General features: G+C 41.0%; 1 protein-coding gene across 1 annotated transcript in view; it reads right to left on the bottom strand.

Annotated features, from left to right (window-relative positions):
* Window positions 1–2993: 2993 nt before the first annotated feature.
* KIF16B (kinesin family member 16B) overlaps window positions 2994–16323 on the bottom strand; it is a 332414-nt gene continuing 319084 nt past the window's right edge. Inside the window, exon 26 of the mRNA XM_028523744.2 lies at window positions 2994–4251. Coding sequence (XP_028379545.1) covers window positions 4093–4251 — 159 coding nt within the window. The 3' untranslated portion in view covers window positions 2994–4092. The remainder of the gene's footprint in view (window positions 4252–16323) is intronic.

The raw sequence follows: 16323 nt of genomic DNA, 5'->3' as shown, positions 1-16323 counted from the left end.
GTCAGTTTTTGGAGGGGTAACCCTTAGGAAAAAAAAGTCTCATTATTACATTTTCAAATAAAAGGGTATATGAGTATATCAAAGAAAGACATTTTGTATTCAGTCATTTTGCAAGAGATTCACAGAAGAGAGAACTTAATAGAAAGGTGTGGGGTAACCTTAGGAGACAGAGCATAGTGTTTGTAATTTCTCAGTGAGAGGTGCATGCAAATGCTATTTGCAGGGAACAAGAACGAACTCATACCCTTGTAACCCTTCAGTCAACTGCCTTTCTCTCCTGTCCCTCTCATCATTAATAAATATTACAGGGTTCTTCTGGTCCCCAAATTTAAGAAAAAGACATCTGAAGGTAACAGCCTGGCCAACACCAACATTGCCCCACTAACTCCCAGGTACCACTAATTCATCTGAAATACGATAATGCTTTAGAATTTTATAAGAAATGTGTGGACTGGTTTCAACTTGGAAATAATTTTGTACAGGTGAAATTCAAAAGTTGAGCATCACAGAATCATTTTCAATCTAGTGTATTATCATCAGAAAAAAGCACTCGAGATGGAGGAAAACAAAATAGTGAGGTCCTCTTCCTGCATGTGCAAAGAGCCCAGGCTTTAAAAGGAGGCATATACCAGCTTAATTTGTCAAGAATGAGTCTCTTTTGATGAATGGTCTTTAATTACTTTCCCCAAAACATAAATCACCTGTCATGATAATTTAAACTGAAGCAGTTGATTTGGATGTGGAGTTATTTACCTAAATTTCCTTACTCTTCTTATTTAAAATGGAAAAAAAAAATCTTTCCAGTAACAAATCCAATTTGAATGACTCCTGCAGGTATGTGCAGGAATGTGGGAGGACAAGGGTCTCATGTGGCAGGAATGTTCAACTCTGGACTAATGACATCTCAAGGAATCATTTAAACATTTGTAAAAGAGTGTATTTAAAAACCTCTTGCCAACACGATTGTTTAGAAAGCAGGATGCTACTGAATATTCTCTCTTACGCTAGGATGGAATCGCTACCTGTGTTCTCTGAGAGGCAAGGCTTGCCTTGTGGTAGGCTCAGAACAAGTAACCACAAGATGCGTTATGCAATACTGCTCTCCCTCTCCGAGAGCAGTTAGAAGAGACAGTGGGCACACATGGGACTGTGTGCTAAGGGAGACATGCCCTCCAGGAGGAAAAATTGTGCCTTTAAAAGTTGAGCCCAGAATACCAATGTGCCCCAGCTCTGAGGCTGTGGACTGCAGCTCCACAGCAGCTATACTTCTGAGTGCACAGATGTTCTAGGCTCTGAAAGCTTCTGCATGCTTCTGCCCAGATGCTAAAGCATAAGCTGTCTAGAGCTCTCAGTAAGTAGGTCAGGGCCAAGGTGACCAGAACTAGCTCTTTCTTCATACAAATATAAATTGAAGTGGCCTGGAGCCTGGGTACCCTGTTCATGAATCCTGAAAGCATCTGCACATTATGGGCCAGAGAATCTTTTAGATGTCCATCATTAGGGAGCCAACATGACTTGGTTATTCCCTATTCACATGCCCAAATTAATCACAGAAATGAATTTGAATCTAATTCAGAACCAGCAAGGTCTGGGTGGAAGCCAGGCTGAAGGTTACTATACCAATTTTAAACAAATTTGGTGCACATATTTTATTGTGTAAGCAAGACCTAGCAGGACATGTTACAACTACTTAAAGAATTCTGTTATTTTGCTTAGAACTGTCCAACTCACTATAAATATGTTGATAAACTGATGGCACCTCAATCTGAACTGCCTAAACTGGGCGGTTTAACTTTATTTGATATGCTTGAAAGTAATAAAATATACACTTACTAGTTTTCTTTTACCCCTTCGAATGAGTCCAAATTACCGAAGCTTCAATGTTGTCATCCTGACTCTGTCATCTATCTTATCTGCATTCCACAAGAGGATTCCGTTATTTGTTTAGATGAAAGTTTTATTGGCTTTTTGAGATTTCCTCATCCTTTATTCAGATTAAGTAAGCTGCCTTTGATTAGAAGCTTGTATTTCACATCCACACACCAGTTATAGTCCCTGTAACTGAAGTACAGGCCCTGCTGAAGTATTTACTTCCTTTGCTTGTAACCATGGGCTAGCATGGAACCCAGAGGTCATCTGATGCAGCAGTTGCGTTTTCAGATGGAGAGACTGAGGCTCAGAGAAGTGAAATGACTCACCTGTAACTGGCTTTACCCAGAGTCTTGTAATTGAACTCTAAACTCAACACTAATTACTTAAGATGAGTGCTGGAATCAAAGGATCTTCTGGTTCCTGCACTTTTCACAAACATATGTCTATTTAGTCTTGCCAAGTTATTGTTGTGCCCTGTGTAATTTTAATGAAATGTCTGCCATAAGCCTGGCCTCCAATACAGATCCAAAAGGGCAGGAGGCAGATTATCTGGCCAGATGAGAAAACCATAAACCATTCAGTTCACTCAGCAAATGAGAGACAACCTTTAGCACTTTGGCTCCTTTAAAATAAATGACCCTATGGTTAATTATTATCTCCCAGCTTTTATCTTTTAATCCCTAGGTCTAAATCCTCCAATAGTAATTGCCCCAAAACCTATGCTTGTAATCACAACTGCAGACCACAACTAGTTTTTCTGTAGAGATTTAAAAAAAATTCCTCATATTTTTCCATGCTAAACTCTGATAACTAATTAGTGTAATAATAGTTTTCTCCTTATTGGGATAATTGCATCTTTAAATATGTTTTCCAGGTTGGAGAGGTCTGTTTTGCAGGCATATTCCAGAAGACTGAATTGAAACATTTGTTACCCATTCATTTGTGACCTCTAGCATTAAACTGCATCTTCTGCAATGCAAATGCTGAATTATATATTTTGTGTTTTCCCAAGCACATCAGATAAGTTTTTGAACAGACCTGTAGAAATGATCATGTTGCACACTTACAATAAACTGAGCTACATGGTAGTTCCATAACTTCATTTAATATTGACAGCTCAATTTAAATTTTGAAAAGCAAATACCTTTAATAAATTGGTATGAATGATCATATACTTGATAAAACTATTGTACAGGAGTGTATCCATATATAAACCTAAAGGTAGAATTATATACATTTCAATATATACCACATATATATTTTTTCTACTCACATTCTTCTCTTTAGTAAAGCAAAGCAGTTTTACTATATATAGATATGCAATGCTACATCAAGTCCTGAGTGATTTAAGGAACCATTGATAAGGTACTGTGAATTCTAGTTTTTCAGCTAAAGATCCAGGACATTCGATGACAATATGAAAAAAAATTATGTTTAAAAATATGCCTTCAGCTGTGTGCTCCTTTTGTGCTTAGTGGAGAAAGCTTGAGAATGCACAGTACAGATTTACATTTGGGAAAGTTTCCTTGAATATTCAAGATTAGACAAATATCCTATTTGTATGGATTTACAGAAGTTTTAAGTGACGTCACCTACATCCAATTTGTCAGGCATGGAAGACTCTAGTCATGATTAGACTGAAAATCCCTTTTGCAGAATATGAAATTCTGTGTAAACATCAGTGTTTAGGTACATACAAAATTTCTGACTCAAACAAGGGGAAAAAGAAAAAATAGAACAGAATAATTTTAAATGTTTTTCTTGGGATATAGTCAGCCACATGGAAGGAATATAAAAAAATAAGAGTATATTTTGGTAAAAAAGGAAACCAGATGAAAGTCATTTAAAGGAGGTCTGGTGAGCCACCCACTTTGGAAGGTCCGGTGTTGGCTTGTTTCAGAGAACTCAAGGTAATCAAGCCACATCCATCTTGCCACAGGGGATGGGCTCCACTGTGTAATGAGAAGGGAGCACTATGCAGAAAAGGCCACAATTCAACTGCAATGGGACAGTAACTGTTACCAATTGGAGTCACCATCAGCAAGCAAAGCATCCCAGCTCCACACTCAGGCACTAGGCACAGACTGGTGAGGGTGGGCAGGTGCTGCACGTTGGCCAGGAGCAGCAGGAAGCAGGCCCACTCCACCTGGGAGGCTGCCCTGCATCAGAGAGCCTGCTACCAGAGAAGGCACTGCACTGGTGGTTCCTGTTGCCCCAGCTCTACCCGGTCCCATAGCTGCTGTAATCAAAGACTCCTTTCTTGAAGAATGGTGAGAACTCACAAATGGTGTGTTTCGAAAGAGTCAGCCCCACTTTGTTGATGTGTAGGGGAGACGTCGCAGATTGCAGCATCACGTTGAAAAAGTCCCTGAGGTATTTCTGAGGAAGAGACAAAGTTAAAAACATGGTCAGGACATTGTTGGGAAGAGTTGAGGAGGAGAGCAGAAATGTCCAGGCACAACTTCCCCTCCAGCTGTCAGCATCATTAGAAATGGCATTTTGTGAAATCTCCTCGACTGCCTTTGCTGCCATCAGGCACACCAAGGACACAGGGTTGTGATATCCATTCTGCAGGAGCAGGTGACATGTCTTTGGCTCAGAGCTCTGACTCACAGCAACAGGGCCTCAGGCTTATTTGCAGACAGTGCCCAGAGGTGCTCACACATGGCTCTGCTTTTCAGCAACATTGTCACTATTCAATATGCTATATTTTAAAAAAGCCATTTCCCCCAACTTACTTATTAAGTAGAAAGATGAATAAAAGGGTGGCAGGGGAAAGGCTAACCATTTGTACAATGCTAAACATGCTGCTGACTGATATTTTTTAAATGAGACAGCTACTATCTGCTTTGGATTCTTCTTATACATAAAGGAAAAGAAATAATTGAAAGCAAGAGGGTCAATTTCAAGTACTAATATTTACAGATCATTTTGCAAATCTTATGATCATTGATGAAAAGAAATTCTGACTAATTGCTCTGAACACTTTCTCACTGCCCCCCACCCTCGCACGTGTCTGTCACAGCATCATCTGCCTTTCCTGGTACTGAACAGCAAAGAGTGTGTCTGGGACTGGGGTCTGAAGTACTGGGGATGAGATCAGACGTGGGTGCTGGCAGGAGGTAGTAAAGGAAAAGAGGACACACAACAACAGTTACTGTACTTCAGGTCAGGCAAATCTGAGCCATAACAGAAAACTAGATGGATGGTGGAGAAGGGAGGGAATGAAGGACAGGGTGTGCTTAGGACTAAAACTTTATTACTGTCTCAGCTTCTTTAAACAGTCTTGTCACAAACTTAGAAATGAAACACTATAATTACAGACGTTGATTAACAAAGAGAACTTGTCTAAGCTACATGGCCTAGGCCCATAGCAATGATTGCCCCATAGGAGAGAGGCAGCATTGTCTATAGACATTTTTGATTGTTGTAGTGGGTAAGGGGCAGTGGGGGGGGGGGGGGGTGCAACCAGTGTGGTGGTGGCCAGAGGTGCAGCTGACAATGTAAGGACAGAAGCATTTGGCTCCAAATGTCAACAGCGCCCCAGCTGAGAAACCTTGATCAGAGGAAGTTGAATTCAGCTACTTCTATGAAGTGCCAACCTAAAATTTACTTCTGAAAGAAGACATTTTGCTCAAGGGCAATCTGTTAGTTACCTTCTTAAAAACAATTACTAATAATTGTGACTAAGGATTACTAATAATTAACATTTGTATAGTAACTACCATTTTCTAAAAACCTCTAGCCTCTGATTTTTAGGAAGTGTAACTGATGCACGGAACTGCACATTCTCCAAACGTGCAATCAGATGTGTCCTGGCACGTGTGCACACCGGGGAAACCACCGTCAAACCAAGATAAGGTGAGCAAGGCTAGGGATCAAGAGAGGGAATGTGTTTTTAACTCAGACTCTGTTTTCCCTGTTCAGTGTTCCTAACTTACTGGTCTCATGGAATCTCTCATGAGAGGTTTTTGAAATGGCTATCAGGTTGAGGTAAGAAGGTAACTGCTAAAAAGTAAGATCTTAATCCAAGATACTTGGATTAAGTACTTGGTATTTGGTACTTTTTTGCATCAGAGAGGCAAAAGGGAACCTGACCTCAGCTTTTCTGAGGGGAAGGGAGGCTGAAAATATCCACATCACAGGAACCTCAATTCCATCCAACATGGTTTCTAGTAAATGAGGAGACAACACCTGACCAGCCAAAGCTTGCAAGGTCCACAACTAACTGTATTTTGGAGTGGCAAGAGTGAAATGATTTAGGAGGAAGATGAGGAGCTGGTCCACGGTGCTGCCAGAGCTGGGCAGCCACGCAGGTGTCATCTCAGTAGCTCCTACTAGGTCCTAGTAGCTCCCCCTACCTGCTCCTGCCTCAGGTTTCCTGTGCGCTACAGTAACTACAGACTAATGCTCATGGTAAACTTGCCTTCAAGATGAATTCTGACAGGATAGGAGGTATTTAAATCTGGGAACAGATGTTATATCAACATTTGTCATAATTAGTTCACAAAGCAGAGGTCCCTTAAAGGGCCAATAGAGCCTGAAGGGTATAATAAAAAAGGAAGTGAAAGTTAAAAATATAAAAACAAGAAAAAGAGAAGGTACTGGAGACACTTTCCCAGCCAGCGCACCACCATAAAAAGAGAACGGTAAACTAGCTGCAGGTAACACCTTTTTCTTTAAATAAACTCACTGGCATGCCTCAGTGAAAATTCCAGATAGAAGGATCTGTTTTAGTTAATCATAAACATGGCAGGATAGTTTTTTCTTTGCTTTGCTGAATCCAGCAGCCTTGCCTCCCTTTATACTGAATGTTTCCTTGTTTAAAGACATGCTCTGAGTAGGAAGTATTCTTTGCTGAGTCCTCAACATCCTCTGAAATATATGAGGTGAGGTGTGACCTTGGTTGGCTGTGTCCAGAACCATGTGCTTGAAATGGGCTGGAAAAATTCTTTCTGATGAATCACAAAACAAAAGGAGTAGGCCCAGGAGTGAGGAGAGAAGACAGAACTAAAATTCTAGAAGTTTCTTGAGTTCAAAGACAGCATCTCAGTCTTCTTTGTAATCCCCCATCATCCCTGGCACACTGGCCCTCCTCACACTCCCTCAAAATCTCTACCTCAAGGATAACTGCTATGCTGACCTCTTGAACCATCCATTTGCTTTGCCAGTTTTTGAACTTCATATAAAAGGATTCACTCATATTAATGGAGCCACTCACCAAAAATACACTCTTTTGTGTCTGGCTTCCACTGCTTACCACAGTGCTTGTGAGATTCACACGGTTTGGTAGAGCTGTACTCTGTTCATCTCACTGCTGTGTGGTGTTCCACGTGTGAACATCCCAATGGCCGACTTTAGCACAGGGGCATGCAGCCAGGACTGGCTTGGTTCTTTTGCCTAAGCTCTTCCTCACTAATATAATCTACTTCCATATAATGGTGTCTGGTGAGTCAAGTTTACTACTATTCCTCAAAAAAAACCCTTTAGGGTTTTGGGATCACTCCAAGATCAGCCAATATACTAGTACTCTATTATATATATTCAATATACACTGTAATCACATATAAAATACATATTTAAACATACACATATTTACATTGGTAATTTTTGTTGCCTGAAAACACAATGTTTTCCACAGCATCTATAGCTGAAGGGAGAAAATGAAAGTTATTCTTGTCAAAGCCCTCCTTTTATTGTTAAACCAAAAACATCCTAGCCCTTCCTGGTATGTGAAAAATAAGTCCAGATGTGGTGCTGCTTCCCCAGGGCGGTACACTTCATAAAAGAGTGTTGCAAAAATTGAACAACATTAGGAGTTTAAGTGACTTATCACAGTTATAAGGACAAAGTAAGAAAAAGGTTTGTGAAATCCAATATCTAATTTGTTTCTTTCACATGGCATTTTCTCAATTAATAAAAGAATAACAGCAGGCATATTTAAATATCAGTAACCATTAGGGACCACAGAAGGCCTGCGACCCGTGCCCACCCTGCTGGTGGGCATCCCCGCTTGAGTTTTTGCTTTGTTAGGCACTTTGGATCTGGGCCACTGAGAAAGGCAGTCATACCCCCTAAAGTCGTGCAACATATCCTCTCTGTTTCAGATACCTGGAGGATGAAAATCAGATGAAAACAAAGCTCCTTCAACAAAATTGCAAATTGGGAAACGGAGTGGAAGAGAAGGAGGAGGTCTGGGAGAGGGTCTGTCAGACTGTGAGGGATGAGGGGAAAAGGAAGGGACCAAGAGGACAGCAGGTCACAGAGAGCTGGGAGGTATGGCTGGGGAGGGGAAGAGAGGGTAGAGGGGAGAACAGAAGACAGAGTTGAGAGAAGGAAACAGCACAATGTTGGAGACATTGAATGCCCATGAGTTTTTGTTTATCGAGCTGGCAAAAAATTTGAGAATAAAAAAATATATTATACACTTATCTAGGTTATTTATTTTTTGCTGCTTGGATCAACACTGAAATATAAGGTGTTTTCTTATCAATACTTTCAGAAAATCAAATTTAGATGGCTAATCTTGAAGGCATATTTCAGTACTGATGCTGTGTACCTTGCTGTCAAAAAAATGCCTTTCTTCTACAGGCTGTATTTTTTTAAAAAGTCAATCTATATAGGTGCAGTGAGCAGGGGATAGAAGTAACTGGGAGAGACGGATCACATGGGCCTTTTCCAATGTGTTAAACTGGCATGTATGTGCCTTTAAAAATTCCCTCAATACAGACAAAATCTTGTAGGGACCATGAGTTGCTAAAGGAGAGACCAAGAGACAACAAAAGGACGAGGGACACATAGATCATCAGAGATACCCCACATCAGACTCCTGATCCCTTCTTTCCAAAGTGGTACTTTTTTCCCCTTTAACTCTTACCTGCCAAGACCCCTCTGAGTACTTCCTTAGGGCTGTCTCCCATGTGCACATACCAGACTGACTAGCTCTCACCTCATCACTTATGAAAAGGCCATTTAACAAGGGCTTGCAATGTTCTGGGCATAATGAGAACTTTTAATGGCACATCTTATTTAATTACCACAACAACTTTATGAGGTAGGGACTAAGCTTATCTTCATCTTCTAGATGAAGAAATTGAGGCCCGGTTACTTAAGTAATGTCCCAAAGGTCACAGAGCACAGAAGTGGGAGTTCCAGGACTGGCACCCAGATCTCCTAACCCCAGAGGCTGGGCCTCAATCAGCAGGCTGCTGCCCACAGGGTCCACCAGCCCCTCTTATTCAGCTGGGCACCCCTCTCCTGAACACTGCTCTCTCAGTAGACAAAGCTGTTTACACTAGGCATTGCAGCTGCTTGGGCCAGATAAGCTGCCTTTCCTGGGCCCGATGGTGCTCTCATGGAGAGGAGACTGGGGCACTGGGTCCTAGAGTTAATGTCCACACAAACACTGGTATCTTCTATGAGGTTACCCTCTTCCACACAGATCCCTAGGCAGTTCTGCTTATGCTGATTCCCTACTTACAGTGTCTTGGTGGGCACTGGCCATTTTTCTGACTGCCCTGCCTCCATTTCCCTTCCCAAACAGCACTCAGGTTCCCTTGTGAAAAAAATGCCTTTCCCTTCTTTGGGATTGGTTATCTGGCTGACATAGGGCAGAGAACTGGTGAATTTTTCCCATTCATGTTCTGGGATGGGCATCTCACAACCAGAGGTCATGGATTCCTGCTGGAACCAAGGGTCTTCTGGGATAAGCCTCTTCCATATTGAGAAGGTACTGCCATAGAGCGTTTTCAAGTGTAAGCAATTCAGCAGCCTCCCACGGTGGGGGAGCTTCTGGAGAGCCTTTGGTCTGCCCATTCACAAGCCCAGGAGTTGATGAGCCCTTTTCCTACCCTGGGAGGCACTAGCCAGGAATCAGAGGAAACCTTCCATCTACACCACACCCCAGGTCCTGGGGGGGCTAGTCTGCTGTCAGATCTAGGCATCTTCCCAGGGCACTCATCTCTTAGGAAGAGGTCAATCCCAGGAGGCTCTTGTGAATAACTTTCCAATGGGTCAGTGCATCCTAGTGGTACATCCCAGTCAAGTGTAAAACTGTAAGGATCCTGCCCCAACCCTGCTACACATACAGGCCACTCTTTAAAATTCCAACACCACTTCAAAATACAACTAAACATTACTAATCTTTTGAACCAAAACACAGGCTAATATGGTCTATTGACTGTGTTAATAAGTTCTGAAAAATGAAACACACTCCCCACAGCAATCCAGGGTAATTTAGCCAGAATTTGGTCAATTATTTTAGAGTTTTAGCCTGATACTTCAATCAATACACTACATTAGGGAAAAAAATGGAATATAATTTGCTGGTACATGCTATTTCATTTTAGACATTCTTGATGAAGGTCATTATATTAACATGACTCAAGTGTGACCTACAACAAAATTTCTGTTTCAGCTCTAGCTGAAGGAAAAGTGCTTAAGTTACTAGAACAACCTGGGTAAAAGCTGGCCTTTACACAGCCTCTGCTGGGTTGTTTTTTTTTTTTACCTACGGAGCTTTTACATGAAATTCTAGTCGGGTCATAGGGACTGACCATGCACCATATAGTCCATCCAGGCAAAACCCTGTGAGATTGGCAGGGCATTAAATGGTGTGTCCCCTCCCATCTTGCAGTCATTTCCTTTCATGTCTGGGATCTGGAAAGGAAGGAGGAGGAGTACGTAATATCTAAGACCAGCAAACAGTGTGAACAAGGGAGCAAGGCCAGAATATGTAGAGCTCTGGGTGGGAATAGCAGGACATGAAGGAGAGCGTGGCAGGCCTTGGATCTGGATTTGGGTCTGCAGGCACTTTGTATAAAGCATTTTCTTGTTCATGAGCTTGTATGACCCTTAAGACACACTGAGGAGGAGGAGGACATGTATGGGTATACTTTGTTTGTAGATGAAAAAACTGAGATCTCAAGAGGCAGGACCTGGACGAAGTCAACAGTCTACAAAGAGGCTGACAAAATGACTGGCTCCTCATTCAGGAGAAAGTCAGGAGGGCCTATTATAATTCTCATAGTGCCACCCTTTAAGCATGAAATGTAATGTGTGAGTGTAAACGTAGCTCCTGTCTTTGGTGCTGTCCACACTATCCTCAGGGAGGCTCTCAAAATTTACCTTGAATTTCAGTCAAGCACCCTGTGTATGTGTACATGTATGCACATGTATGCACGTATATATAGAAGGTGTGGTTATGATAATAGGCCTCAGAAACATTTGAAAGACCTTACCTCTCTTTTCATCTATTTTAATTATCAGGGGGATAAAATCATGGTCATTTTATGTTATTAAAAAATTTCTAATAAGGGCACATGACTGTTACTGCAGTCTACTGCTTATTTCATCTGCAGTATGTCACACTAGTTGTTTCACTTTAATGATTTTCCCAGCCATTTAATTGTTGTGGGGCCCTCATTATTTTTAAAAATTTCAACATAAATCTTTAATTTAATTTAAAGTTACTGAAATTATTAAAATTGTAATGGCCTTTAAAAATCAAATAGGTCTTTATCCACCTTTCCATTGTGACATACTAACAGGAAAGACAGTTCAATGGCATTTCTTGTTTCCGGAAGTCATTAGCCACAATGGCAGCTTAAAGACAAATATAGATCTAATAAGACTTAGAGGTTTCAGTTACAGTGAAGCACTCAAAAAACTCTTCATGGGCTGATGGGCTCTGAAGAGAGATCAGGCTCAGATGGGGACACACTAGGATATTTCTACACCTGAGAGAGACATGGTCATCACTGGCCATGTATCATGAATCGACCCAGTAGAATCAATATTATTTTATTGGTCAAATTTTCCTCATTCTAAACTCTCATAAATTCTAGTGTGAACTCCTCTCTCTGTCTGTTCAGGAATCCTAAAATTTGTCTCCACCAATCAGATAGGCTGGATAGGTTTCCCAACATGCCCCAAATGTCCCCCACACTCTGGCAAAATTAGAATGGTTTGATTCAAGCAACTCTTTCATCTTGTACACAGTTACTGCACACTTGTGCTACACAAGCAGTGTGCCAGGCACTGGGTGTCAGTGTTGAATAAAATAGACAGTGCATGCACATCCTGACAAGGTACCTGTGATGGCCAACACCTCTCTCCTTCTTGTTCAAAATTGTTCTTATTGGTGCTTTGCTCTCAGCATCTAAATCCTACTTATGTTTTATGGACTGGGTAAAGGTTTGTTCTTTGTTGACTCCTCTCTTTTCAGATTTCATTCATTCACCCAACAAATATTTATTGAGAGCTTTCTACATGCTCTCAATAAGACCAGTTCCTGTCCTGAGTAATTCACAGGCTTTTTGGCGAGATGGGGAGGTAAAGTAGCAATTAAAATATGGTTAGAAGAAAACAGGAATGAGGTGATTTGGAGGACACAGAAAAAAGGCACCTGGCCTAGTCCTGGAAATTGGTGACTTTTAAGACCTGAGGGGTGAGTAAAGCCTCAAACAGGAAGATAGAGGAGGCTTATTCAAACCAGTGAGAGGAGCATATGCAAGTCTCACAGTGGGGAAGCAGAGCTTGGGGCACCACCAGGAGTCCAGCATGACTGGTGCACCATGTGTGGACCACTGAGTGGGGTATGCACTCCTGGAACACGGTGGTCATTGGATCAGCTCTCTACCAGTTCTCACACTGGGGGTCCTGCTCTGTACCCTGGGGATCTCTCTTCTCCTGAACCAGAAGAATACCACCAGGCATTCTGGGTGGAGCCTGTTACTTGTCTTAACCAAGAGAATGCACTGGAGGTAATGCTGACAATGAAGAAGTTGCCTTGCAGGTTCCAGTGCCCCAGCTGAGACCAGCCCCCAGAAAAGCTTTCTTTGGTTTCTATTCATAATTTATGACCAGCCAGAAATTATAGTACTATTCTACTTCATGCTAACCTCTCTCAAACTTTTTAGTATTTCTAATTAATAATTCTGTTTTAGCAGATACTTCTTTTCTTTCTATATCATAGTTTTAAAATAATAATTGAAATAACTAGTCATCGAAATATGGCATTTATGTCTTGATGTTATAGAGAATTCTGGAAGTTCCCAGTTAAAATTCATCAGGGTGAAATGTTAGTCCATGATTACAGAATCAGAACTATTCATTACAGCTATTCAGAGAATCTTCTTTATGAGTGTAATGACATAAGCATATTGTATTGAATTATTATGGTACAGCATCAATTGGACTCATAAATTTAATAGACTCAGACTGGTTCAAATATTCTAATAAAATCCAGGAAGCTTTAAAAATTTTATAAGAGATGTGCATTTAAAGTCCACATGATATTCAATTTTCACAGGCTGATGTTCCAGCTCAGGTTATTAAGTTGCTCCAATGACTATGACTCAGTCTGGCTGACAAGCAAACTTAGGGTGGAACCCAACAAACAAGCCACATGAGAAAGCACCAATCTACTTCGAGTGTGAGACTGATTGAGTGTTATCCACAGCACAAGTCAAGAGTAGTCCCATCTTTTTGGCTCATGGAAGAGAAGAGAGAAATTTAGTTTATGCTGCACCTGTGAGCCAGAAGGGACAACATACATCAGCTAAAACAGAGCAGACAAATAGCCTCCAGACAGTCTGATAGGCTCTGCTCTAAACTTCACTTGTTTGAAGGAAAATATGAGAGGATACTTGGGAGAAGCCCAGGTCTCAGAGCTCACCCAAGTTCTCTGATATTCGTTTATTGGACCCAGATAAGAGATGGGTAACATGCTAAACACAGATGCATGGCAACTCAACTTCCTCAGCCTAAAGGGGAGGTTGGAAGAGAGTCCTGGAGGCATGCCCCATCATTTGAACCACCAGCTTGGTATAGGCTAACTGCACCATGAGCCAGCTCCCAGGGCACCTGGTCACTACAGCCACCATGCTGGGTGCAAGGGACATTACAGCACAGGGGTGCAAGGTAGGTCCTGGAACTCTGTATTGCAGTCTCCTCATTTGATTATATTGTAGTTTTAGGATTAGAAGATTAAATGAGCTCCTATAAAGTGCTTAGGGAAGATCCCAATTCACAGTATGTGTTCCACACAGCTTTCTCCTCAGGGAGTTAATCTAAAAATATGTTCATTTTTTTCATCTTTTAGTTGTTTAAAAACACATGAGCTTAAAATGTGGAAGCATTTAACTTCAATGTTCTCCCCTTCAAAGGAAAGGAGAAGACAGCAAGAATCCCGAAGTCACCTCATATTAGATACTGACAGACCCTAAAGAGTTGCTTTAAAAAAATTAACCTGTTTTTCAAAATGATGAATCATATTAAAAATCTAATCTATACCAGGTAAATCCATTATCCTTCAAAGCTCACTTTAAGATACATTTTGGATACTGAGATTCTCCATCTGGAGAAAAAAAATTCTCTTTATTTCTAAGCTCATGATTCCTTCCTATACTGTATAAACCTTTATCAAGGTTCCTGACATTTTGAGATAGAATGCCTGCTCCCAGGAACTGATCTGACTGACAGACTTTCAAATGAGAACCTTGCTGTGTGGTACCTCTTGGCTATAATGTACTTAAACTCAAATTCAAAGAACCAAGTCCTGAAAAGCCTGAGAATCAAGAAGTAATTGCATATTAATTACTGGATCGCCAAACTTCCCTGTTAGTAGAATCAGGAACTGGATTTCCTGCAAAGCTGCAAGGACCCTGGTGATTGTTTAAATCACCGGCCATTCCTGTGGTTGAGCAGAATAATCCTTCCCTTTACGGTCTGACCTAAGATTGTCTGCATACAGCTGGTATTGCACTGGGCCATCAAAATAGCACTCTGTCTCTGAATTCAAGGGCAAGAGGGTAAGCTCTTGACACTCTAGGAGAAAAGACCCAGTGTCCCCTTTTGTTGTCTGGATCAGGGGCTCCTGATGATCCCTGTGGGACTATTTGCTTTGCAGATTATCCTCCTGCCTTGGGAGTGATTCCCACTGTCCACACACTGCCCTATATCCCAGGGAGCCATGGTCATGCCCCAGGCTGACAAGAACTGTGGCCTCAAGTGGTGGGCTTGTGACCCCACCCCACATAGAGGATTAGCTGGGGATTTAAATCATCTGCACCAATGATCCCCTTCACTGGGGACCATGACCACGATTGACTACATCAGGGAAGGTGAAGGCAGGGAGAAAAGCCAGACTAAAACTTCTCTAATATAACATTTCTAGTTCTAAAAAAGGGATGGGTAGGTGTAGATTTCATACCAGAAAATAAAAAAATCCTTCACCAAACAGATACAATCTACAGAATTAAGCAACTAAGTTAAAAAATATATACAATGAAAGCATACACCTCCTCCTACTCAGTACTTTGCTCACAAAAGACACTATCCATTAGATGATTGAGGTAATGAGTGGCTATTAGGTAATGTTAATAAATCATGATGAACAATGAGAAGCATGAGTTTTACTTCCTTAGGATCTTACCTCGTAGCAAAATTTCACAGTTTTATGGTGTCTCCTTTCTTCTGAAAAAGGCAAATTTACTAAATTACTAGAAAGAAGAAAGTCTAGCAAATCTTAATTTATGCTTCAATGCCAAATATTAGAACTATTAAAACTGTCCTGGCCCTCTCACATTCTGAGAAGCTGCTGTAGAAAAGACGTGAAGAATGTAGCCGACTGGGCAGTTGATCAGACATATGCTTCCTAGGATACTCGTGTCTGGCTATGTTAACACCAAATGAACCTGAAACTGTGTAAGCACCAGTCTTTCAGTCATCAGAACTTTTAGCACCCATGATGTTTTCAAGTGAAAGCTGGTAAAAAGTAGAGCAGAAAAAGCTAAAAAGAAATATTGGCAAAATGTGGACAGAACAAAGATCTATAAGATCAAAGGGAAATCCCACTAGCTAGGGGATCTTAGAAAATGATCTGAGGCATTAAATCAAGAAATAATGGGCTAATTTGACATCCACAGTTTTTGCCACAAGGGAACTGCCTTTCAAAGTAAGAAATGTCAGTTTATATTGGCTAAGCTATTACTTGGATATGCCCAGAGTCCTTCAAAGAAACTGCAAGTAAATGCAATTTTGTGAAGTGAAAGATAAGCACTATAAATGGAAAAGAAAGAGTGAATCATTAGCGACATATACCCAGAGCATAAATGCCCCAGACTACAGAGGTAGGAGCATACAGAGTCCTCTTGCTGCTCATAGCAGTTATCTATAGAGCTCTGAAATGAAAGCCCTATGACCCGCTGGGCTCTGTGTCCTGTTGGCTAAACAAAATCCATTGAGAAAAGGCGATGGCTTAATTTACTATCATTTTCAACTTTGATTAGCAAAGGCTTTACTGATTTCATTGTCATATTCCAAACTTTACCTATATATAATATAATATAGGTGATTACAATTAGAAAACAGATTGGGGAGTCTTAATTTTTTAGTTGCCTGGAATGAGTATCATATATGTAAATGTAATGACATTGTAGTGAATTCTGA

This window comes from Phyllostomus discolor, chromosome 9 (assembly GCF_004126475.2).
Source record: "Phyllostomus discolor isolate MPI-MPIP mPhyDis1 chromosome 9, mPhyDis1.pri.v3, whole genome shotgun sequence".
Classification (NCBI taxonomy): Eukaryota; Metazoa; Chordata; class Mammalia; order Chiroptera; family Phyllostomidae; genus Phyllostomus; species Phyllostomus discolor.
Note: the sequence above shows the minus strand (reverse complement) of the source record. Positions and strands in the feature narration are given on the sequence as shown.